The sequence below is a fragment of the Hemitrygon akajei genome, chromosome 13, assembly GCF_048418815.1.
Source record: "Hemitrygon akajei chromosome 13, sHemAka1.3, whole genome shotgun sequence".
NCBI classification, from domain to species: Eukaryota; Metazoa; Chordata; class Chondrichthyes; order Myliobatiformes; family Dasyatidae; genus Hemitrygon; species Hemitrygon akajei.
The window spans coordinates 15,350,623-15,375,384 of record NC_133136.1 but is presented as its reverse complement, the minus strand read 5'-3'; the positions used below and the strand labels follow the sequence as shown (position 1 = coordinate 15,375,384).

The following is a 24,762-nucleotide window of genomic DNA, read 5'->3' as shown; positions in this document are numbered from 1 at the left end:
GACTCAACCATCTCCATCAAAGACACTAATGAAGACATCTCCAAAGTCATTGTCTCAAGAAGGTGGCATCCATTATTAAGAGCTCTCACCATCCAGGACATGACCTCTTCTCATTACTACCATCAAGGAGGAGGTACAAGAGCCTGAAGACACACACTCAACAATTTAGGAACAGCTTCTACCCTCACACTTATTGATTTCTGAGTGGACCATGAATCCACAAACACAACCTCATTTATTCCTTTATTTATTTTGTTTATTTCTGTAATTTATACATTTTTATGCCTTTGCCCTGTACTGGTGCCACAAAACAATAAATTCCATGGTATATGCCTTACAAATAAAACCTGATTCTCATCGATCTGGTTATCTAGTTCTGAATCAAGTAATCACAGGAACTGCTCCTAACTGCCACCTAGTGGATGAACCTGTGTAAAGTTATGTCTGTTAGCTTTATTAAACACAGAATAACAAAGTAGAAATTAAATATTATGAGTCAGCAAGTCATACTGAAATGCAGAATTTGAAAGAATATTAAATTGCAGCTTTTTATACTTACGTTCTTTATTTCTTTTCCTATTTACATTACTGAGCAATGTTTTCCCTCTATTTAATTACTTCTAGCCATATAAGCACCTTGGCTACCAGAGTAGGTCAAAGGCTAGGAATCCTGCAGGATGTAACTCACCTCCACAAAGCCTGTCCACCATCTACACTCCAGCTCGGGTCAGGAGTGTAAAGGAATACTCGCCTCTCACCTGGATGAGTGCAGCTCCATCAACACTCGGGAAGCTCGACACCATCCAGTACAAGGCAGCCCACTTGATTGGTACCCCCTCCACAAGCGTCCAATCCCTCCATCAAAGGGTTCAAAGGCAACACGAGTGAATCTGCAGATGCTAAATATAAATAAAAACACAAAATGCTGGCAGAACTCAGCAGGCCAGACAGCATCTATGGGAGGAGGTAGTGACGACGTTTTGGGCCGAAACCCTTCATCAGGAGATGAAGGTTTCAAAGGTTCATTTCATGTCAGAGAAATGTATACAATATACATCCTGAAATGCTTTTCCTTCGCAACCATCCATGAAAACAGGAGTGCCCCAAAGAATGAATGACAGTTAAATGTTAGAACTCCAAAGTTCTCCCCCCAGCCCCTCTACCTCCCGTGCATAAGTGGCACCAAGCAATGATCCTCCCTCCCCCCACTGGCAAGAGAAAGCATCGACACCTGCCACCGAGCACTCAAACGTGCAGCAAAAGCAACAGCAAAGACACAGACTTGCAGTTACTCCAAAGACTATGTGTTCACCTGATATTTGACATACCACAGGCTCTCTCTCTCTCTAATAAGGGAGAAAGAGGCATCTCCGTTTCACAGTGAGAGGGGAGACATAACAGACAACTCGCTGATCTATGACGTTAAAAGTCCGTTGCGTCGCTTTTTCAGAGCTCTGTGCCCAAAGATCTCAGGTCTCTAGGCACACAGCCAGAGATCTTACGACTCCCACGAAACACTGGTCTGGCACACTGACCTTCGATCCACCTGTCTCCAGAGCCCCGAGATCCTGGGCCTCCAAAAGCAAACTGAACTCTCAGACGGCGCCCTTGGCACGTCAGATAACAGCCAGTCATGACACCCTGAGAGGGGGTCCCATTCCTGCAAAGACCCAAAGACAGCATGTAACTCCAGGTCAGGGTCTTTAAAAGAATACTGAAAGGGAAAAATAGAGATATTAAAGATGGAAATAGAGCTGTTTTCGAATATGCAAGCAAAGGAGTCACTGTTTAACACCATCTTGACTAAGCTCTGCCCTCCAATCATTTATTGTCATTCCTTAATTGTCACTGGGTCAAAATCATAGCAGCACTGTGGGTGTACCTACACCTCAGGGACTGCAGCAGTTCAAGAAGGCAGCTCATCTTCACCTTCTCCAGGGCAACTAGGGATGGGCAATAAATGCTGGCTTAGTTGACAGTGACCAAATCCTGTAAATGAATAAATTAAAAAAATGTATCTCGATCAGGAGTTCCGAACCTTTTTTACGCCATGGACCTTGATCATTAACCGAGGGGTCTGTGGACTGCAGGTTCAGAGCCCTGATGTAGAGTCATTTTTCTTCTTTTGAGCAGGGTTCTTTACTTTTAAATTCTCCAAATCCTCGGTGGGTTTGCTTGCATCCTGTCAAGTCAAGCATCCTAACCGCTGAACTTCAAATTGCACTTCGCCATCTCTACCTGGTTGGCCACAATATTCACTTGCCTGGCACAACAGTTCTGAAACTGGCACTTTCTTTTCAAGATTTCAAGACGGATTACTGCCATTTCCAGCACCTAAGTCTAAGGAGAACAAAGTATTTGTTTCTCTGGATCTGATCTAAATATGCTTACTGTAATTCATTTATTTAGTTTTTTTCTATATTTATCACGTATTGCATTGTACTGCTGCCACTATGTTAACAAATTTCACAATATATGCTGGTGATATTAAACCTGGTTCTGATTCTGATGTATCACAAAAATACATATAAGATAGCTTGCATACATAGATTGTATATCCATAGGATAATGTACATTAGGTAACTCTGACTGGAAATGTAAAGTAGTGTTGGTGGGGTCATGGAGGGGTGGGTTAGTGGGTGGAGGTGTAGATCAGCTTTACTGCTTCAGGAAAGAAACTGTTGTTAAGTCTGGTGACCCTGGTGTGGATGCTACCTAGCCTCCTCCCTGATGGGGCAAACAGTCCATGAGCAGGGTAGATGGGATCCTTCATGATGTTGCTGGCCCTTTTCTGATACCTTCCTGAGCTCCATCATAGCAAAAGAAAATACTTCAAAGATGTTCTCAAAGTCCACTTGAAAAATTGTAAAATTGGAGATCTCTGGCCTGGGAATATTCAAAATTCCTGAGACACCTGTTACAAAGCTATACATATTAAATGTTATATTTTCTTGTAATTTCTTAAATTGTATATTATTAAAGATAAGCTTTATTTGTCACAAGCACATTGAAACATACAGTGGAATATGCCACTGATGTCAACGACTAACACAGTCTGAGTTCCTTGGAGCACCTCGAGGAAACCTGTAGGTCATGACCAGCATCCCAACCACTGAACTCCTTACAGACAGTGGCAGGAATTGAACCCATGTTGCTGGGGCTGTAAATCGTTGTGCTAACCATTACACTATCGTCCTGCCCCACTTTGACTTACCTTACATTACTTAACGTAGCTCCAATATAAAAATACAGAAAGAGTTCTGAGATGATCTGCTTTGCTTCATCTGGAAAGTTCAAGGGTATGGATGAGAGGTGACTCGATAGAGGCGTTTAAGATTATGAGAGGCATAGATACTGCGGATTGCCAGCACCCTTTCCCAGATGGAGGACATACCAGAGGAGGGTATCTGTTTAAGGTGACTGGAGGAAAGTTGAGGGGAGATGGTAGAGGTAGTTTGTTTTAAGCAGGAAGTGGTGAGTGTCTACAGTGCACTGCAGGGAGTGGTGATAGAGGCAGACATGTTGGGGACATTTTAGAGACTCACAGATAGGCACATGGATGTAAGCGAAATGGAGGGTTTGGGTTTGTGTAGGAGAGGAGGTTTAGGTTGTTTGTGGAACAGGTTAAAATGTTGGCACAAAGGCCCTTACTGTGCTACACTGTTCTATGTTTTATTTTAAGTATCAAGAATAACTATTCATAAAATTGTATTATTTTGCAAAAATTTGTCTCTCTAATGTAAATTATTTGTAAGAAAGCGAAGTTCCCCTCCTGTTCTATTTACTCTTCTCTGAGCTGGCAATGTTGTGAAATGGAGAGGTAAAACAGACATTTTCAGATACCTCCCATGTTCAGTTGCTCCCCCCTAATAAGTGACATCTAACAAGCAATAATCTGCTTCATCATTTAAATCTTCCCCCAAATCAGTCCCAGGATAAGTGTTAACAGCATCTTTATTCTTTCCTACATAAATAACGTAAAATCACAAGATGGCACTGGTGAAAAATGGTGACATTTTGCAGACTGCTAGCAAAACTTATGAATATGCTTCTTCTGAACTACTCTCACTGCAATTTGCAGCCTGTAATTTCCATTTAAGTAACATACTTTTCAACCATATAGTGATTAAGAACTCCAAGCCAGACTAAAACAGCAGGGCATAAAACATTCTCTACCAAGTATCTTGTTAGCAAATATACAGTTGCTGGAGAACAAGACTGAGGACTTAAAGGTAAGATTTCTGTATTGGAGGGAAATGAGGAATTGCTGCGGTCTGTGTTTCATGGAGACATGGCTCACATTGGATTTGGGAATCAGATACACAGGATGGACTGGACTGCTGCTTCAGAGAAGGCAAAAGGTTGGGGTCTGTGTCTCATGATAAACTCTGTCATGCTCAGATGCAGCAGTCTTGTCACACTCTTGTTCCCCTGACCTGGAACATCTAATGATTAAGTGCTGACAATTCTACTTATCAGGAGAGTTCTGCCATGTGTTCCTGACTGCAGTTTACCAGTCAAATACTGACGTTAAACACCCGCTGGAATTACTGAGCGCTGCCATCAGCAAACAATAAACAGTCCACCGCAAAGCCTTTCAGGTCATTGTCGGAGACTTCAGTTAGGCCTGTTTGAAGAAATATCTCTCCAATTAACATCAACATATCACCTTCTGCACCAGGGGTCCCAACACACTTAACCACTGCTATACTAGCAAAAGGAATGCCTGTCATTGGAAACCTAGACCACACTTAGGGAAATCTGTACACTTGGCTGCTCTCCTCCTACCTCTATACAGGCAGAGGCTAAACAGGAAGGCTCCAGAGATAAGGACCACAAAAATGTGGTCACAGGAGGCAGAGGAGTGGCTATGGGATTGCTTCAAGTCGATGGACTGGGCTGTGTTCAAGGACTCATCAGAGGATCTGAACAAATACACCACTGATTTTATAAATCAGTTGCAGACGACTGTGTCCCCACAAAATCATTCAGCACCTTCCCCAGCCAGAAGTCCCAGGTGAACCATGACATCACAATCTGCTGAGTGGAATTCAGGTCTGGTGATCAATTAAAATACAAGAGGTACAGGTTTGATCTTTGGAAAGCCATCTCACATGCAAAGTGACAATCCTTGACTAAACGCGAATCACTGAAAGATGCTCAACAGCCGTGCAGGGCTTGAATGTTATCACCTCCGACGAAGTAAATCCAAGCAACATGGGTAACAATAAGGTTTCACTCCCAGATGAGCTCAATACCTTTTAAGTTTGCTCTGATTGTCAAAACACGGAGACACTTTCATGAACTCACACAGCCCCCAGTGGCCCTATGATTTCAGTCTCTGAGGCTGATGTGAGAGAGTTCTTCAGGAGCACACGTAACCAAACTGTCCAGATGGGGTAGCTGACTGAGTACTAAAGCCTCTGCTGATCAACTGGAATATTCTCAGAGCTCTCTGTTCCAGCACACTCTCCGAGCCCTGGTTGGAGATCCTGAAGAGCACCACTCACACTTGTCTGCATTAAATTCCAGCTGGTCCAGATCCCACTGCAAGTCGTGATAGTATTCCTTGCTGTCCACTACCCCCAGTCTTGGTGTCATCTGCAAATTTTTTGGTCCTAGTTTACTACATTGTCATCCAGATCACTGATATAGATGCCAAGCAACAGTGGACCCACCACCAGTCCCTGTGGCATACCACAAGTAACAGGCTTCCAGTCAGAAAGGCAACCATCTACTACCACTCTCTAGCTTCTTCCACAAAACCAATGTCTAATTAAATTTACAACCTCATCTTGAATGCTGGGTAACTGAACTCTCTTGACCATCATCCCACGTGGAACCTTGTCAACTGCCTTGCTAAATTCCATGCAGACAACATCCACTGCCTTGATCAACTATCCTGGTTAGTTCCTCAAAAGTTTCTATAAATTGACTTGCCACACACAAAGCCATGTTGACTATCCCTAATCAGTCCATGTCTATCCATATACTCATTTATCTGGTCCCTTAGAATACCTTCCAATAACTGTCCCACTAATTATGTCAGGATCACTGACTGGCCTATAATTTCCTGGCTTATTCATAGAGTCTTTCTTAAACAATGGAAGAGCATTCACCATCCTTCAGTCCTCTGACACCTAACCTGAGGTCAAGGATGTTTGAAATAACTCTGCTAGGGCCCCTGCCATATCTGCACCTGTCTGCCACAGCCTTCTGGTCAAGATGGCACCTGCATACAACACTTCTTCATCCGACATCTGGATAGATCATGAAACCATATATTTCACTTCTTTTATGCCTTTTACGTTTGCTTTCATCTTGGATATGATTCTGGGTCTGTTGGAGCCTGTGATTTGCTGTGATTGAGTTTTCCACCATTCTGTAGTTTCCAAGAGGATTCTGAGAGGCAGAGGTGACAAGCTTGGGCAGGCTGCGGCGCGAGGCAGGAGCCAATGCCTGACTCCATTTCGCCGATTAAAGCTTCCATTGCTCGCTAATTAAAATGGCATTGGAGCCTGAAACATCAAAGCGAATGCGGAAGTTTGGAGATTGTTTGGGTGCTTCAGCGCTCTGCAGTCTCTGAGAAGATTTCGGGAGACCGAGGCAGCCTGCGTGAACTTCCTGGCAGGTGGACTGTGGGATGCGGCACAAGCCAATGTTTAACTCCATTTCGCCAATGAAAGCTTCCATTGTGCGCCGATTAAAGTGACGAGGGAGATCAAAGAGTCAAAGCGAGTGTGGAGGATGCCTATCTTTTGATCACTCTGCTACAGGGAGGAAACGTTTGCCACTGGGCCCGGAGAGTGTTCCCAGATTTTCTGTGTTTTAGATGTGGACTTGGACTATAGAGTGTTTTTGTCTTATAGGTACTTATATCATGTGTTTTTTGCTCAACCTTTCTTTGTTTTTTTAGTGTGGGGAGGGGTTAGGGGTTCGATTGCACCTGTTCCATTTTTATTTGTTTTTTTGTGCAGGGAGAGGTATTTGGGGGTTGCTGATTGTGCTGCCTTTGTTCCCTCTCTTGGTTTCATGGCTACCTATAGAAGAAGAATTTCAGAGTTGTGTACTTCGATAATAAATGAACCTTTGAATCACCGGATCCAAGGGAACACCTTGTCAGTTCCTGGGGAATTACCCACCCTAACCTGCCCCAAGACAGCAAACCTCCCCTCCTCTGTAGTCTGTATATGGTGCATGACCTCACTGTTGGATTGTTGTAGTTTCTGACTGCACCTCCCAATTAAACACAGATGTAAAAATCCCATTGAGGATCTCCCCATCTTCCAACTCCACACATAGATGACCACTCTGATCAGAGGACCAATTTTGTCCTTTGCTATCCTCTTGCTCTTAATATATCTGTAGAAGCTCCTTCATCTTGTCCATTACAGCAACCTCATGTCTTCTTTTACCTCTCCTGATTTTCTTTTTAAGCGTTCTCTTGCATTTCTAATACTCCTCAAGTACTTCCTTTATTTACTGTCTGCCTATGCCTACTGTGTATACCCTCCTTTTCCTTAACCAGGGCCTCAATATCTCTTGGAAACCAGCTACCTTTGAGTTTTATTCTTACAGGAACATACAAACTCTTGTCTCTCAAAATTTCACTTTTGAAGTCTCCCACTTACCGAGCACACATTTGCCAGAAATAACCTATCCCAATCCACACTTGCCCAGATCCTTTCTGATAGCGTCATCAGTGGCTTTTCTCCAATTTAGAATCTCGACCCAATGTCCAGACCTATTCTTTTCCATAACGACCTTGAAGCTAATGCATAATGATCACTAGATGCAGAGTTCCCCTGCACAAACTTCTGACATCTGTCCTGTCTCATTCCCTAATAGGAGATAGTATCATTATCTCTCTCTTTGGGACTTCTACGTACTGATTAAGGAAACTTTCCTGAACAGATTTGACAAACTCTTTCCCATCCAGCCCTTTTACAGTATGGAAGTCCCACTCAATATATAGAAAGTTAAAATCACCTACTATCACAACTTTATGTTTCTTGCAACAGTGTGCGAGTTCTCTACAAATTTGCTCCTCTAAATCTGAGGAATAGTAGGTAGTCTATGTAGTGGGATTAAGATCTCATTTACATGTTCGTACCTTTCTTATTTCTCAGTTGTACCTATAAAGCCTCACTAGATGAGCTCTCCAGTCTAACCTGACTGTGCACTGCCCTGACATTTTCACTGACTCATAATGCCACCTCTCTCCCTTTAATCGCTCCTGCTCTATCAGGCCTAAAAAACAATGGAACCCCTGAACATTGAGCTACCAGTCCTGCCCGTCCTGCAACCAAGTGTCTCATTAATGGCTATAATGTCATAATTCCACGTGCTGATCCATGCCCTAAGTTCATATGCCTTTTTGACCAAACTCCTTCCATTGAAATATACGCAGCTCAGAACCCCAGTCCCAGCATGTTCAACAGTTTGATTCCTGACCTTGCAAGTAGGCTTCCTAACCTACAGAACCACTCCACTATCTGATCAGGTGCTCTGGTTCCCAACCTCTACAGCTCCAGTTTAAATCTGCCCCCCCCCCCCCCCCCCCCCGTTCAGCATTAGAAACCCTTCCTTCTAGGATATTAGTCCTCATCCAGTTCAGGTGCAAGCTGTCCCACATTCCCTGGAAGAGAGTCCAATGATCCAAAAATCGGATTCTGTCTTTCCTGCACCAACTCCTTAAGCACATGTTAAACTGTATGATCTTCCTAGTTCTGTTTTCACTAGCACGTGGTGTGAATAATGATCCTGAGATCACAAAACTGGAGGTCCTATCCTTTAACATAGCACCTAACTCCCTGAACTCTCTTTGCAGTACCTTGTCACCCATCCTACCCATAACATCGGTACTGACAAGGACCACAACCTCTGGATGCTCACCGGCCCAGTTAAGAATGCTAAGGACTAGATCTGTGATATCTCTGATCCTAGCACTCGAGAGGCAACAAACCACCCAGGAATCATTTAAAACGCTTTAGATCTGAGATCTTTGTATCTGCATTATTCACAGCAGGCTGAAGAATAGCCAATGTTGTTCCTTTGTCTAGGAAGGGCGATAGATGCAAACCGTGAACTCCTGAGTGTCCCGTTGGAGGTGAGGTACCTCCAAAGCCCAGAGCTCAAAGTACATTTATTATCCAAGCATGTATACATGATACAATCTTGAGACTCATCGCCTTACAGGATGCCGCAACAGAAAAAAACCTGAAATAACCCATTAAAAAAAGACAAAAAAAAATCACCCAGCGTGCAGAGAGGGAAAGTAAAACACAAATCGTCCAAACAATAAAAGCAAGCAACAGCGTTCACATTGAAAGCGAGTCCATAGACATGAAGCCCAGAGCAGTCGGAGCAGGCCCACAACCACAGCCTCAGCCTTAATGCTGAGGTAGACACAAAGCCTGGAACAGCCAGAGCAGGCCATGGTCTTCAACAAATCCATCTCTTTCACAGTCTCTCATTTATTGTTCTGTTTATATGTTCAATGATTCCTAAGTTTGTGGATTATATTTCACTGCTTCTCTTCAATATCTAATATCCTCAATGATACCTGCACTGTTCCCAGTAAGGCGCCTTAAATGATCTGATTTGATAGATTTTGGCAGTCCTCATCCAAGAAATGTCTCCCACATTAATATCTTATGTAATTAGAATAGTAGAAAAACTTCAATTCATCTTGCAAACTTATTCACCAGAATGTGACAGTGCTTATTCCCCCTGAAGAAGGCATCCAATTAATTCTATTTCTACATACTGTCATGCTGCGTCTGATCTTTGAAAACGCCTTAGAAGTTCTCTCCTTGTTTGTGGCTCAGGATTATGAACAGCACAGATCAAACAATTCTGATAAAATCCTTTGCATTCTCATCCTGATAAGCCTGCCACTCCACGGCAATCACTCTGTTTAATCAGTAATCATTTCTGATGAGATTTTCTATTATTCCATCTTCCTTGTGCAATGTCTTTGTCAGTCTTTCCCTTCCCTGTGTCCCTTTCCTATTTAATCTCTGCCAATTTATTCATCAATCTTGTAAATATGACATTCTGTCCTGAAGCTTTACACACTTCTGCTGTTTTCTGACAGTCGTGAATCGTTTCCTTTTACATGTCATTCTTTCACTTTTTACATTTTATGTTTCCTTTAAAAATTCAAGTACCTTCTCCAGTATTTTGGGACTGATGGCTGTGTAGCCAAGTTTAAAGACAACTCAAAGATAGGTAGAGGGACAGGTAATGTTGAGGAAACAGGGGTAGTGTTGCAGAAGGACAGGCAGATTAGGAGAATGGGTGAAGAAATAGCAGTGAGGGGGAAGTGTTTGGTCTTACACTTTGGGAGTACAAATAAAGGAGTTGACTATTTTCAAAATGGGGAGCAAGTTCAGAAATCAGAGGTGCAAACAGAATTTGGGGTTCTTGAGCAGGATACCCTAAAGATAGACTTAAAGGTTGAGTTGGTGGTGAGGAAGGCAAATGCAAATCTCAGCATTCATTTTGAGAAGGCTGGAATAGAAAAGCGAAGATGTAATGCTGAGGGTATTTACGGAAATGGTCAGACTGCACTTGGAGTATTGAGAGCAGTTTCGGGCCCTTTATCTAAGAAAGGTTGTACTGGCATTTAGAGGATGCAGGAAAGGTTTGCTAGAATGACTAAAGTCTGGGAATGAGGAGTTTTTGATGACTCTGGGCTTGTACTCACTGGAGTTTGCCTGTGGAATGTAGGAGCAAATCAGAGCATCTGTTGGAAACCCACACAAACACAGGGAGAACGTATAAGCTCTAACAGACAGTGGAAGGATTCAAACCCCTATCAGTGCTTGTTGGTGCTGTAAAGCAATTACACTAACCACAGTACCATTGCATTGTCCCAACTCATGACTTATATAGCAGAACACTTTTTTATATGTTTATTGAAACTAAGTACCACTTACAGTAACATAATGTAAAATGTTACAAGTAATGTAAAACACAAGAAACGACACAAGAGTTGAAATTTTTGCAAAGGAAATGGTACAAGCTACTATAAACTATAAAATATAGAACAGAGAGCATAGAACATTAAAGCACAGAAGAGGCCTTTTGGTTTGTGAGGTTGCTACTCTAAGATCAATCAAACACATCCCTCCCAAATAGCCCTCCATTATTCTTTCATCAATATGCTTATCTAACAGTCTGTTAAATGTCCCTAATGTATCTGTCTCCATCACCTCCCCGATAGTGTGTTCCAGGCATAAGACCATAAAATAAGAGACATAGGAGCAGAATCAGGCCATTCAGCCCATCGAGTCAGCTCCACCATTCCATCACGGCTGATCCCAGATCCCACTCCACACCTGTCTTCTCACCACATCCTTTGATGCTCTGACCGATTAGGAAACGGTCAAGTTCCCTGTTAAATATACGCATGGACTTGGCCTCCACCACAGTCTGTGGCAGAGCATTCCACAGATTTACTACTCTCAGGCTAAAATACAACCTCCTAACCTCCGTCCTAAAGGGTTACCCCTCTATTTTGAGGCTGTGCCCTCTAGTTCTGGATACCCTGACTATATGAAATATCTTCTCCACATCCACCTGATCTAGTCCTATCAACTTTCAGTAGGTTTCAATGAGATCCCCCACATTCTTCTAAGTTCCAGTGAGTACAGGTCCAAAGCTGCCAAATGTTCCTCATATGTTAACCCCTTCATTCCCAAAACCATCCTTGTGAACCTCCTCTAGACTCTCTCCAATGACAACACATCCTTTCTGAGATATAGGGCCCAAAACTGTTGACAGTACTCTAAGTGCAGCCTGAGTAGTGTCTTATAAAGCCTCAACATTATCTCCTTGCTTTTTATTCTATTCTCCTTGAAGTGAATGCCAACATTGCATTTGCCTTCTTTACCACAGACTCAACCTGTGAATGAACATTCTTGGAGTCTTGCACCTGGCCTCCTAAGTCCCTCTGCACCTCTGATGTTTGAACGTAGAGAGCATTTACCACTTTCTCTGGCGTTCCCTTTCCCAATACCTTCCTCCAGTCACTTCAGAGTTATGTCCTCTGGTATTAGCTATTGCTGCCCTCAGTTTGTCCATTTAATCCATGTCTTTCATCTTGTACACATATCAAATTACCTCTCATACTCCTTCACGCCAAGGAGAAACGTCCTAGCTCACTCAACCTATCCTCATAAGTCATGCTCTCTAATCCAGGCAGCATCCTGGTAAAGCTCCTCCGCATCCTTCCTATACTGAGTTGGTCAGAACTGAACACAACATTCCAAGTGTTGTCCAGCCGGGGATTATACGGCTACAACATTACCTCACATTATTTTAATTTCCAGTAAGAGTAAGCTGACCTTCCTGAAACAACAGCTGCCTGTAGTGTTCAAAGTTCAAAGTACTTTTATTATTGAAGTATGTATGCAGTATACAACCTTGAGATTCACCCTATCCACAGACAACTACAAAACAAAGAAAACTATGGAACCCATTTAAGGAAAACATCAACCCTCCCCATGCACAGAAAAAATCAAGTTTAATGAAGCTACATTACATCTTTTACAAAATAAAGATATTTATTTATGTATTTATGGATACAGCACGGTAACAGGCCCTTTCAGTCCAGTGATGCCCAATTACACCCATGTGACCAATTAACCTACTTTCAAATGTAGACGGAAACCAGAGCACCCGGAGGAAACCTATATGGTCACAGGCCGAACGTGCAAACTCCTTACAGACAGCAGCAGGAATTGAACGGGCCACTGGTGCTGTAATAGCATCACACAACTGTGCCGCCTCAACCAATTTACCAAATACGCAGACGATGTCAGAGATCAGGATTCAATGCAGGTCTCTGGTACTGTGAGGAAGAATAGTAATTAACTGTGCCATGGTGATATCTTTCCCTTAACGGAAGCTTAATACAGTTTAAATATAATTTATGCAAAAGGGGAAGCAGATTCAGCTTTTAAGATTCAATAAAACTCTCCGGAGTCTCATTCTATTCTCATTACAGGTTATGTCGACGTGGCTCTGATTCCGAAGGGAGCAAGAGATATTCGGGTGGAAGAGATAGCTGAAGCAGGCAATTTCTTAGCCTTGAGAAGTGAAGATCCAGAGAAATATTTCCTCAATGGAGGGTTTATTATTCAGTGGAATGGAGACTACAGTGCAGCGGGAACAATATTTAAATATGAAAGAAATGGTAATCTTGAAAATCTAACTGCACCAGGACCCACAAAAGAACCTGTCTGGATTCAGGTAATTCATGCTTGAGCAAAAACTATAAAATAGTCAAAATGTCAAAACTGGTAAATATGCAATGCTAATTCAAAATAATCTTAGTTTTGCAGCATTTACTGTATATTGTACTGATGTTCAGGAGACGAATCCTGATGAAGGGTCATGGCCGAAACGTCAACTGTTTATTCCCCTCCGTAGATGCAGCCTGACCTGCTCTGTGCATGTTGCTGTGGATTTCCAGCATCTGCAGAATCCGGTATTTATATGTTGGTTAATGAACACAGTGTGCCTGATAGACTGAAGTGTGCGTGGGCAGAACATATCTTTTCATCTGTTCATTAACACAAGAGATTCTGCAGCTGCTGAAGATGCTGATTCACACACACACACACACACACACACACACACACACACACACACACACACACACACACACACACACACACACACACCACACACCCCTCCCCGCCCCCCCCCCCCCCCCCCCGAAGGAATCCAGTAGCTCAGGCAACATCTACGGAGGGGAATAAAGAATCAAAGTTTTGTGCTGAGACCCCTCATCAGGACTGGAAAGGACGGGGTCGGAAGCCAGAATAGGAAGGTGGGGGAGAGAGGGAGGAGAATGAGCCAGTAATGAGACCAATTAAAGGGGAACATGAGAGAGAAGGTGATGGAGGAGGGGAATAAAGTATGAAGCTGGACAGGATAGGTGGAATAGGAGAAGGACTGCAGAAGAAGAAGAAGAAATCTGATAGGAGAGGACAGTGAACCATGAAATAACGGGAAGCTGGTGGGGAGCCAGAAGGAGGTGATGGATAGCCATTTGCCTTCTCTCTTTTTTCATTCCTCACCTGCCCATCTGCTCCCTCTGGTTCTCCTCCTCCTTGCTTTCCTTCTATGATCCACTGTCCTCACCTATTAGATTCTTTCTTTTCAGCTCTTTTCCTTTTTCACCTGTCCCCTGGCTTGGAGAGATCCACTGAGCCAACCTGATGTTTTCTGTCACAGATGTCGCATGACCCACTGGGTCCCTCCAATAAATTATTTGTTGCTCCAGTATATATCCAGTTATGTGCAAAATTCTGACAGGTTTCTAAATTACATCCGTAGCTGCAAACAATTTAGTATTTAATTGTTTAAAAAAGGAGATCCTGAAGTGACTATCAGAACCTTGAGATCTGAAGTATAAGAGATGAGGTGAATGAGATGAGTTATCGTTGTTTTGTCATAAGCAATTTTCTGTTTGAAATATTTTAGAAAAAGGCTTATGATGTGAGATTAAAACAATTATTGAACATCTAAAATTGTTTATATAAAAAGTGAAACTCTCCTAAATACAAAGTAGAAAGTTGCTTATCAAATAGACATTTGCAGAAAAGTATATACCACCACCAACAAAATGATCAAGCTGTCCCCTTCCATCTTTGTCTTGAATTTCCTTTACTTAGCATCAACTTCAAGTTGATATGGTTGGTAAGAAGGCATATGGTGTGTTGTCCTTTATTAGTCGGGCGATTGAGTTTAAGAGGCACAAGGTAATGTTGCAGCTCTAAACAGCATGGTTAGACCACACTGAGAATATTGTGTTCAGTTCTGGTACTTCGTTATAGGAAGGATGTGGAAGATTTAGAGAGGGTGCAGAGATTTACCAGAATGTTGCCTGAATTAGAGATAATGTTCAAAGAGGATAGGTTGAGTGACCTAGGGCTTTTCTCTTTAGATAAAAGGAGGACAAAAGGTGACTTGGTAGAGGTCTACAAGAGGTAAGGGGTATAATTTGAATGGACAACCAAATACTTTTTGCCTGGGCATAAAACTTCTAATACAAGGGGGCATATGTCTATGAAGGTTCTCAGTCATCCAGGTCATTGTTTATCAAGCAGTAGTAAATCAAGGTAACTGGACTTTCTGTGTTGTCTAGTAGATGTTTGCCACTCATCCAAGAGGCTTCTTCAGTTCTAATCCATGGTGGGTAGTCTTCTGGTTTATAAACTCTATGAGTTTATAAAGGAGTTGGTTGTTGACTTCAGAAGGATTAGCGGACCGCATGACCCCATCTACATCGGTGGTACGCAGGAGGAACAGGTCAAGAGCTTTAAGTTCCTCGGGGTGAATATCACAAATGACCTGACTTAGTCTAACCAAGCAGAGTCCACTGTCAAGAAGGCCCAAAAGCGCCTTTACTTCCTGAGAAAGCTGAAGAAATTTGGCCTGTCCCCTAAAACCCTCACTAATTTTTATAGGTGCATCGTAGAAAGCATTCTTCTAGGGTGCATCACAACCTGGTATGGAAGTTGTCCTGTCCAAGACCGAGAGAAGCTGCAGAAGATCGTGAACATAGCCCAGCACATCACACAAACCAATCTTCCATCCTTGGACTCACTTTACACCGCACGCTGTCGGAGCAGTGCTGCCAGGATAATCAAGATGCATATCATATAATCACATAATCAAGATAATTTAGATGCATATCATATTTTTTTTACTGAGTTAAGTATTGTATGTAAGTAGTTTTGCTACAACAAGTGTATGGGACATTGGAAAAAAAGTTGAATTTCCCCATGGGGATGAATAAAGTATCTATCTATCTATCTATCTATCTATCTATCTATCTATCTATCTATCTATCTATCTATCTATCTATCTATCTATCTATCTATCTATCTAAGGACACGACCCACCCAGCCAACACACTTTTTGTCCCTCGTCCCTCTGGAAGAAGGTTCAGGAACATGAAGATTCATACGGCCAGATTTGGGAACAGCTTCTTTCCAACTGTGATAAGACTGCTGAACAGATCCTGACCCGGATCTGGGCCGTACCTTCCAAATATCCGGACCTGACTTGCACTACCTTACTTTCCCTTTTCTATTTTCTAATTATGATTTATAATTTAAATTTTTATTATATTTAATTCGATTTGTACTTCAGGGAGCGCGAAGCGCAGAATCAAATATCGCTGTGATGATTGTACGCTCTAGTATCAATTGTTTGGTGACAATAAAGTAAAGAGTTGTTTAAAGGTATAGCAATCACATGAGGGTTGTCATGTGAGGTATGAGGTCAAGAGTCATGAGAGGTAATGAGAGGAGCATTAATCCTACCTTTGCATGAATGAAGGTGTGAACTGTTGTGGAGATGCCGGGGTAGAGATGCTAGGACTGCATTATAAGTAGCTGATAGGTTGTGCCGTACTCCGCCCCCTCTGTTCAGGGGTGGGTTTTCCAGTTTGATGAATTTGGCTTCTTTAATCCCTCTTTCAAACCACTTATCTTCCCTGTCCAAAATGTGCACAATGTTATCATCAAAGGAGTGTCCCTTTCCCTTTTGGTGTAGATATACAGCCGAGTCTTGACCTGAGGTGTAAGCACTCCCATGTTGGGCCATCCGTTTGTGAAGTGGTTGTTTTGTCTCACCGATACACAGATCTGTGGAGTTCTCATTGCTTTGGATAGCATTTACAATATTGCTCTGTTTATGATTGGGTGTAAGATCCTTGGGGTGGACGAGTTTGTGTCTGAATGTATCCATTGGTTTGAAGAACACAGGAATTTAGTGTTTGGTGGAAATCCTTCTGAGCTTCTCCGGAACTCTAGCTACACGTGGGATGACTATGTTTTTCTGTCTGCTTTACTCCTTTCCTCTGCCTTGTGGGCTGAGGACACGGCTTGTTTATGTTGCTGTCTTGATGAAGGCCCAATCAGGGTAGCTGCAAGCTTTCAAGGCTTCCCTCAAATTCTTGCGCTCCTTGCCTTTAGAAGGGGCATAATTTTTAAGGTGACTTGGAGAAAAGTATTGGATGGTTCTCAGAGATAAAATCTTTACACAAAGAGTAACGAGTGCATGGAGCCTACTGCCAGGTATGGTTGTAGAGGCAGATACATTAGGGAGACTCTTATGTGCAGGACTGAGCAAATATCTTAGGCAGGACATCGTCCTGCATGCGAGGCTGGTCAAGAAGGTTTAGTCGCTTGCAATCCAGATTCGGTAGTAAATTGGATTAGACTTTGGCTTTGTGGGAGAAGCGAGAGAGTGGTAGTAGAGGATTGCCTCTCTGACTGGAGGCCTGTGACTAGTGGTGTGTTTCAGGGATCAATGTTATGTCCATTGTTGTCTGTTATCTATATCAGTGATCTGGATGATAATGTGATTAACTGGATCGGCAAATTTGCGAATGACGTTAAGATGGGGAGAGGGTGTAGTGGACAGTGAGGAAGGCTTTCATGGCTTGCAGATAAGCTGGAAAAATGCACTGAAAAGTGGCAGATGGAATTTAGTGCAGACAAGTGCAAGGTTTGGAAGGACCATCCAAGGTAGGTCTTACGCAGTGAACAGTAGGGCACTGAGGAATGTAGTAGAACAAAGGGATCTGGGTATACAGGTGCACAATTTGTTTAAAGTGGCATCACAGATAGATACGGGATGTAAAGAAAACTTTTGGCATATTGGCCTTCATAAATAAATGTATTGACTCCATGAGATGTAATGTTATGTTGAAGTTGCATAAGACTAATGAGGTCTAATTTAGAACATCGTGTACAGTTTTGGACACCTACCTACAGGAAAGACGTAAACAAGTTTGAAACCACACAGAGAAAATTTACAAGGATGTTGCCGAGTAGATTGAATAGGTTAGGACCGCATTCTTTAGAATGTAGAAGATTGAGAGGAGATTTGATAGAGGTATACAAAGTTATGAGGATGAATGCAAATAGGCTTTTTCCACTAAGTTTGGGTGATACTGCAACCAAAGGTTATGGGTTTAGGGTGAAAGGTGTGAAGTTTAAGGGGAACCTGACTCAGAGGGTTGTGAGAATGTGGAATGAGCTGCCAGCACAACTGGTGCATGTGAGCTCGATTTCAGCATTTCAAGGAAGTTTGGATGGTAGGGTCATGAGAGCCATGGTGTTGGTCAATGGGAGGAGGAATATAAATGGTTTTGGAATGGACTATATGGACTAAAGAGCCTGTTTCTTTTCGTTCTCTCTCTCTCTCTCTCTCTCTCTCTCTCTCTCTCTCTCTCTCTCTCTCTCTCTCTCCCTCCCTCTCTCTCTCTCTCTCTCTCTCTCTCTCGCTCTCTCTCTCTCTCTCTCTCTCTCTCTCCCTCCCTCTCTCTCTCTCTCTCTCTCTCTCTCTCGCTCTCTCTCTCTCTCTCTCTCTCTCTCCCTCCCTCCAACATTTATGTATTACACTTTATGTACTGCTGCTGCAAAAAAGAAACAAAACAAATTCCATGACCTATGTGGGTGATGACACACCTGATTCTGATATGGGTCTCTATTGTGGACTGAGAATGGGAAGGGGGGAGGTCACCAGGAGACGCTCATGGAGTGAGTATTGTTTCAGATTCGCTCCATAACCTTTACTTTTCTTAACCTATGATCACCCTTATTTAACTTACTTTTACCTACACCAAAAGATTCTTGCTACTTTTTTGGACTTATCTTTAAGAGTGTACTGTGAATTTTGAAGAAATGAGTACAGAAATGGCTTTGAGATCTAAAGGGCGAGACCCTGGGAAAGATTCTAACAGCAACGGAAAGAAAAAAAAGCCCGATCTTAAGCGCACTGAATTGACTTATGAAATGTTATTGGAGCTTTTAAATGAAAAATTTGAAGAACAATGACAAATTTTCAAACAAGATATAAAGGCTTTTCAGGATTATATGGATAAGACTGATTCAGTAGTTAACCAGCAGCAAGCTCTAATCGCAACTTTGCAAGAGGACGCTCGGAAGTGAGACTTGATAATTGAAAAACTGGAGCAGAAATTATCTTCGACGATTAAACAGGTGGAAACACTTAAAGCCAAGAGTGTCGACTTTGAAAATCGGTCCAGAAGACAGAACTTACGCATACTTAGTCTCCCGGAAGGTATTGAACAAGGGGACCCCTCGAAGTATTTTGCTCAACTTTTAAAGGATGCGTTCCCTTCTGTATTCCCAGACAGTCCTCCATTACTTGATCGCACCCACAGATTTATGCGCCGATCATTGAGTTCTTCATCTAAACCACCTGTTGTAATTGTTCGATTTCATTATGTGCATGTCAAAGAGCAACTTATTCGTGTGGCTCAGCGTTCAGGGATGGTTAAATTCAAAGATTTCGAGTTTAGATTAGTGGAGGATTTTAGCCCAGAAGTAATGAAGGCAAGGCTTCTTTTTAAACCTCTGATGTCCGAATGTTATAAGAAAAATCTAAAACCAGCGCTTTTATACCCTGCGAAGCCTAGAATCTCGCCTCCGAATGCACCACGACGTGTTTTTCTCTCCACATCTGAAGCTCAAAGCTTTCTGGATGAGAACTACCCTACTGCTTCGGATTCTCGTCTCTAATAAATGAGTGATTTTGATCGTTACAAGATAGTTTTTGTTTCCAAAACCAGATTTTGTTTCTGGCTATTGGTGTAGGTTTATTCTATATTTTATATTTTAATTAAAGTTTTTTTTCGACGTACTAATCTTATTTTACTTACTTTAACCACTGTACTTTATTTTTGGTCATTATTATTAACCCTTTGAAGGTGAATTTTTTTTAACAGTTTGATATATATCCTTTTCATTTTTTGTGTGACTAAGATGGCGGTTTCTTCTCTAAAATATTTCTTGCTTTTTTTTGATTTCGCCATTTTTTTTCTCTCATCTACTTCCTATAATGCATTTCTTATCACATTTTAACTTTTTGTTTGGGTTTTAACCCGATTTATAAGTTACTAGTGTTTATATTCTTTTTGGTTTTTTTTACTAGCAATTATATTAAGAAGTTTGTTTTAGTATAGTGATAATTACTTTTTTGGAGTTTGGGTGGATCTTTTTTTCTCTCCTTTATATATTTGGAGTTGCCTTCTGCTGATATGGGGGTAGATTTAGTATCATTCCTTTTTTTTTCCCAGCCTTCTCCAGGCTGGGGATGGACTTTTTTTCGTGGGTGGGGGGTGGGGGTCTCATTTCTAAATCTATTGTTCTTTTTACCAGTTTTTTTTAGGTTTTTCATTTGGGCTGATTTTAAACTACTAAAATGTCCGCAATGTCGTCACTTCTGGGACCGCTCCTTATTTTTGTTCCTCTTCCCGGTGCATGAGTTCATAATTTGGTTAACTCTTTATATACCAAAGGGTTGATTTTAGAAATATGGCTCAGACCATTAATTTTGTCTCTTGGAATAATAATGGCTTAAACCATCCGATTAAACGGAAAAAGATTTTCAAAGTATTCCAAAGACTGAATGCACATATTATTTTTGTACAAGAAACTCATGTGAAGAAAGAGGATAATCAACGTTTTTTTAGGTTTTGGAGGGATCAACAGTACTATTCGAATTTGAATGCCAAAGTAAAGGGAGTTTCAATTTTTATTGACTCCTCTATTACATTTGTCCAACACGATATTATTTCGGATCTGAATGGTAGATCTTTGTTAATTACTGGGTTACTTTTTAACAAAAAGGTTGCTATGTTTAATGTTTATGCTCCAAATGTGGATTGTCCTGATTTTTTTAAGTCCTTATTTACTTCTCTACCTAATCTAAATGAATATATGTTGTTAATGGGTGGTGACTTTAATTGTTTTTTAAATCCTTTGCTGGACAGATCTATATCCACTCAGACGTTACCTAATAAGTCGGCCACTTACATTAATTCTTTTTTGACGGATAATGGAATTTTTGATGTTTGGAGATTTCGGCATTCTAAGGACAAAGAGTTTTCATTTTTCTCACATCTTTATCATTCTTACTCGAGAATTGATTTTTTTTATTGACTCTTGTTTTATTCCATCTGTAATTGGTTGTAATTATGATATTATAGCCATCTCTGATCATGCTCCATTGAAACTTTCTATTAAATTAATGGATACAGCTTCTAGTATTAGGCAATGGTGATTTGATTCTACCTTACTGCAAGATCCGGATTTCATTAAATTTATGAAGGAACAGATCAATTTCTTCTTTTCAACTAATTCCACAGATGATATTTCTTGCGGAACACTTTGGGACACTTTTAAAGCATATATACGTGGACAGATTATCTCCTATTCTGTTGGTTTGAGAAAACGTATTAAGAAGGAAACTCTTTTATTGGTTGATAAAATTAAAGAAATTGACAAGAAATATTCGACTGCTTCTAGTAAGGAGCTTTACAAACAAAGGGTTGAACTTCAAATGGAACACAGTTTATTACTTACATCTTCAATTGAAAATCAATTAATGAAAACCAGATCTGATTTTTATATACATAGTGATAAATCGGGTAAACTGTTAGCTAATCAATTGAAGAATGCTTTGGTTAAACGTAAAATTATTAAGATTCGTCAACAGAATGGTGAATTGACAGTTAACCATGATGAGATAAACAAATCTTTTCAAGATTTTTATACCTCCCTGTATCATTCTGAATTCCCTCATGATCATAATACCATGTATGATTTTCTTGGGAAATTGAATTTTCCAAAATTATCATCAGATGATCTTTCAAAATTAAAAAGTCCTATTACGGATGCAGAAATTAAAGGGGTTATTTCCTCTATGAATTCTGGGAAAGCACCAGGTCCAGATGGGTATACAGTGGAATTTTTTAAGTGTTTTTCCTCTACTCTTTCTCCTTGGTTATGCAGGGTGTTTGAAGAAGCAATTAGATTGGGTAAACTGCCACAATCTTTTTATAGAGCTTCCATTTCTTTAATATTGAAAAAAGATAAAGACCCTACTGACTGTGCATCCTATAGACCAATATCCTTATTGAATGTAGATTCCAAGATCTTTTCCAAGTTACTGGCATTCAGGCTGGAGAAGGTATTACCTCAAATTATTTCGGAAGATCAAACTGGTTTTATTAAAAATCGCTATTCTTTTTTCAATATTAGGAGATTATTGAATATTGTTTATACTCCTTCACGTAGCACCTCAGAATGTATCATTTCATTAGATGCGGAGAAAGCATTTGATAGAGTTGAATGGCCATACTTATTTACTGTGCTTGAGAAGTTTAATTTTAGTCTGACATTCATTTCCTGGATTAAACTGATACATCATACTCTAGTAGCCTCGGTTTTTACTAACAATCAAAGATCTCCCTTTTTTCGTTTATTTCGGGGTATTAGACAAGGCTGTCCTCTTAGTCCATTATTATTTGATATTGCTTTAGAATCTTTGGCAATTGCTATGAGAGAATCACCGAACATTTTTGGCATTACTCGTGGGATGGATATACATAAGTTATCATTATACACAGATGATTTATTATTATTTATTTCTGATCCTGAGAAATCCATTCCTGCAGTTATATCATTGTTGGCTCAATTTAGTAATTTTTTCGGGTATAAATTAAATCTTAATAAGAGTGAATTGTTTCCTTTAAATAGGCAGGTTCCAATTTATGGAAATTTGCCTTTTAAATTAGTTAATAACTCTTTTATATACTTAGGGATTAAAATTACTAAAAATTATTTAAGGTTAATTTTTTACCCTTAATTGATCAGATTAAATGTTTGTTCACTAAATGGTCACCATTATCTTTATTTCTGATAGGTCGGATTAATGCTATTAAGATGATTATTTTACCCAAGTTTTTATATATATTTCAAGCGATACCAATTTTTATTCCAAAATCTTTTTTTGCTAATGTTGATTCAAAAATGTCTTTATATATATGGCAGAATAAAAATCCTAGATTAGGTAAAAAATATTTACAGAAGGCAAGGAAGGAAGGTGGACTAGCATTGCCTAATTTTAGATTTTATTATTGGGCAGTCAATATCCGATATTTGATATGTTGGTTAAAGGATTGGGATTTATCTTTTAGCCCTCATTGGGTAAACCTGGAAACTAAATCTGTACAAGGATTTTCATTGGGTTCTATTTTAGGGTCTTCTCTTCCCTTTGCTCTTTCTAAATTGCAGAAACGAATTGACAATCCGATAGTTAAACATACTTTACGTATATGGTTTCAATTTCGGAAATTTTTTGGGTTGAATCAGTTTGTTTTAACTATTCCTATTGTATCCAATTTCTTTTTTTATCCTTCTATTATAGACCAAGCTTATTCAGCTTGGAAGACTAAAGGATTACTACGATTTTCCGATTTATTTTTGGATAATTGTTTTATGTCTTTTGAACAATTATCTAATAAATATAATTTGCCTAGATTTCATTTTTTTAGATATTTACAGATTAGGAATTTCTTAAATACTGTACTTCCTACTTTTTCAAATTTTGTGTCTTCAGGTATTTTGGAGAATTTGTTTGAACTAAATCCTTCTCAGAAAGGTGTAATATCAAAACTCTACAATATAATTATGAAAATACATTCAGAGCCCTTCTGTAAGATTAAAAATGATTGGGAAAGAGAACTTAACCTTACTATCCCTATTGAGAATTGGGATAAAATTCTTCAATTAGTCAATTTATCATCTATATGTGCTAAACATTCATTAATACAGTTTAAAGTTGTGCATAGGGCTCATATGTCTAAGGATAAATTGGCTCATTTTTATTCCTATATAAATCCTATTTGTGACAAATGTCATTCTGAGATAGCATCTTTAACTCATATGTTTTGGTCATGTCCGCTTTTGAAAAAATATTGGAAAGACATTTTTGATATTATTTCTACGATATTGAACATTGATTTACAACCTCATCCTATTACTGCAATTTTTGGTTTAACAATGATGGACTCAATCCATTTATCTTCTGCTGCTTGTCGAATGATTGCATTTCTTACATTAATGGCTAGAAGATCTATTTTGTTGAATCGGAAAGAAATTAATCCCCCTACCGTATTTTATTGGCTTTCTCAAACTATGTTATGTCTAAATTTGGAGAAAATTGTAAGTGTTGTATTTGACCCTTCTATTAAATTTGAAAAGACATGGAGACCATTTATTCAATATTTTCGTATGATGTAATGAGACCCTGTTCCAAACCTATTCATTTTTCCAATTTTGATTATACATATGTTGAGAGCATTGGAGTTGGCGACACTGATGATTTTGTATTTTTGTTTAATAGATATTATAAACAGCCCATTTTTAAAAATTATTTTTTCTCTTTTTTTTCTTCTTTTTTCTCTTTATTAGTTATTAGGTTGTTAGATTAGTTTTTTTCTAGCATAATTTTTTTTGCTTTTTCTCTTTTTTGTTTTTTTTTAATATATATTATGATATAACCTAGTTTTGCTTTGTTTATATGTTATTTGTATCATTTATGATTTGGGAAGACTTAATTATATTGTAACTATTGCTTGTGTATCCTTTCATGTTTAGTATAAATTTGTAAGTTTGTAATCCCAATATATATTGATAATAATAATAAAAAGATTGAAAAAGAAAAAGAGAATGGGAAGTGGGCAGGGAGAGGGCAATTGTAGTTGGGAAAGGAGGAAGCGGGAAGCACCAGAGAAACATTCTGTAATGATCAACAAACCAATTGTTTGGAATCAAATAACCTTACCTGGTATCTCAGCACTGGGTGTGTCTGCACCTGTGACACCCCCTTCCCCACCCCCCAGAACTCCTTCTCTGCCAC

The 24,762-nt window shown here is 40.1% G+C and overlaps 1 protein-coding gene across 1 annotated transcript in view; it reads left to right on the top strand.

Annotated features, from left to right (window-relative positions):
• The window catches only part of LOC140737658 (A disintegrin and metalloproteinase with thrombospondin motifs 12-like), a 615,581-nt gene that overhangs the window by 432,154 nt on the left and 158,665 nt on the right, over positions 1-24,762 (top strand). The window contains exon 15 of the mRNA XM_073064184.1: positions 13,016-13,260. Coding sequence (XP_072920285.1) covers positions 13,016-13,260 — 245 coding nt within the window. The remainder of the gene's footprint in view (positions 1-13,015; positions 13,261-24,762) is intronic.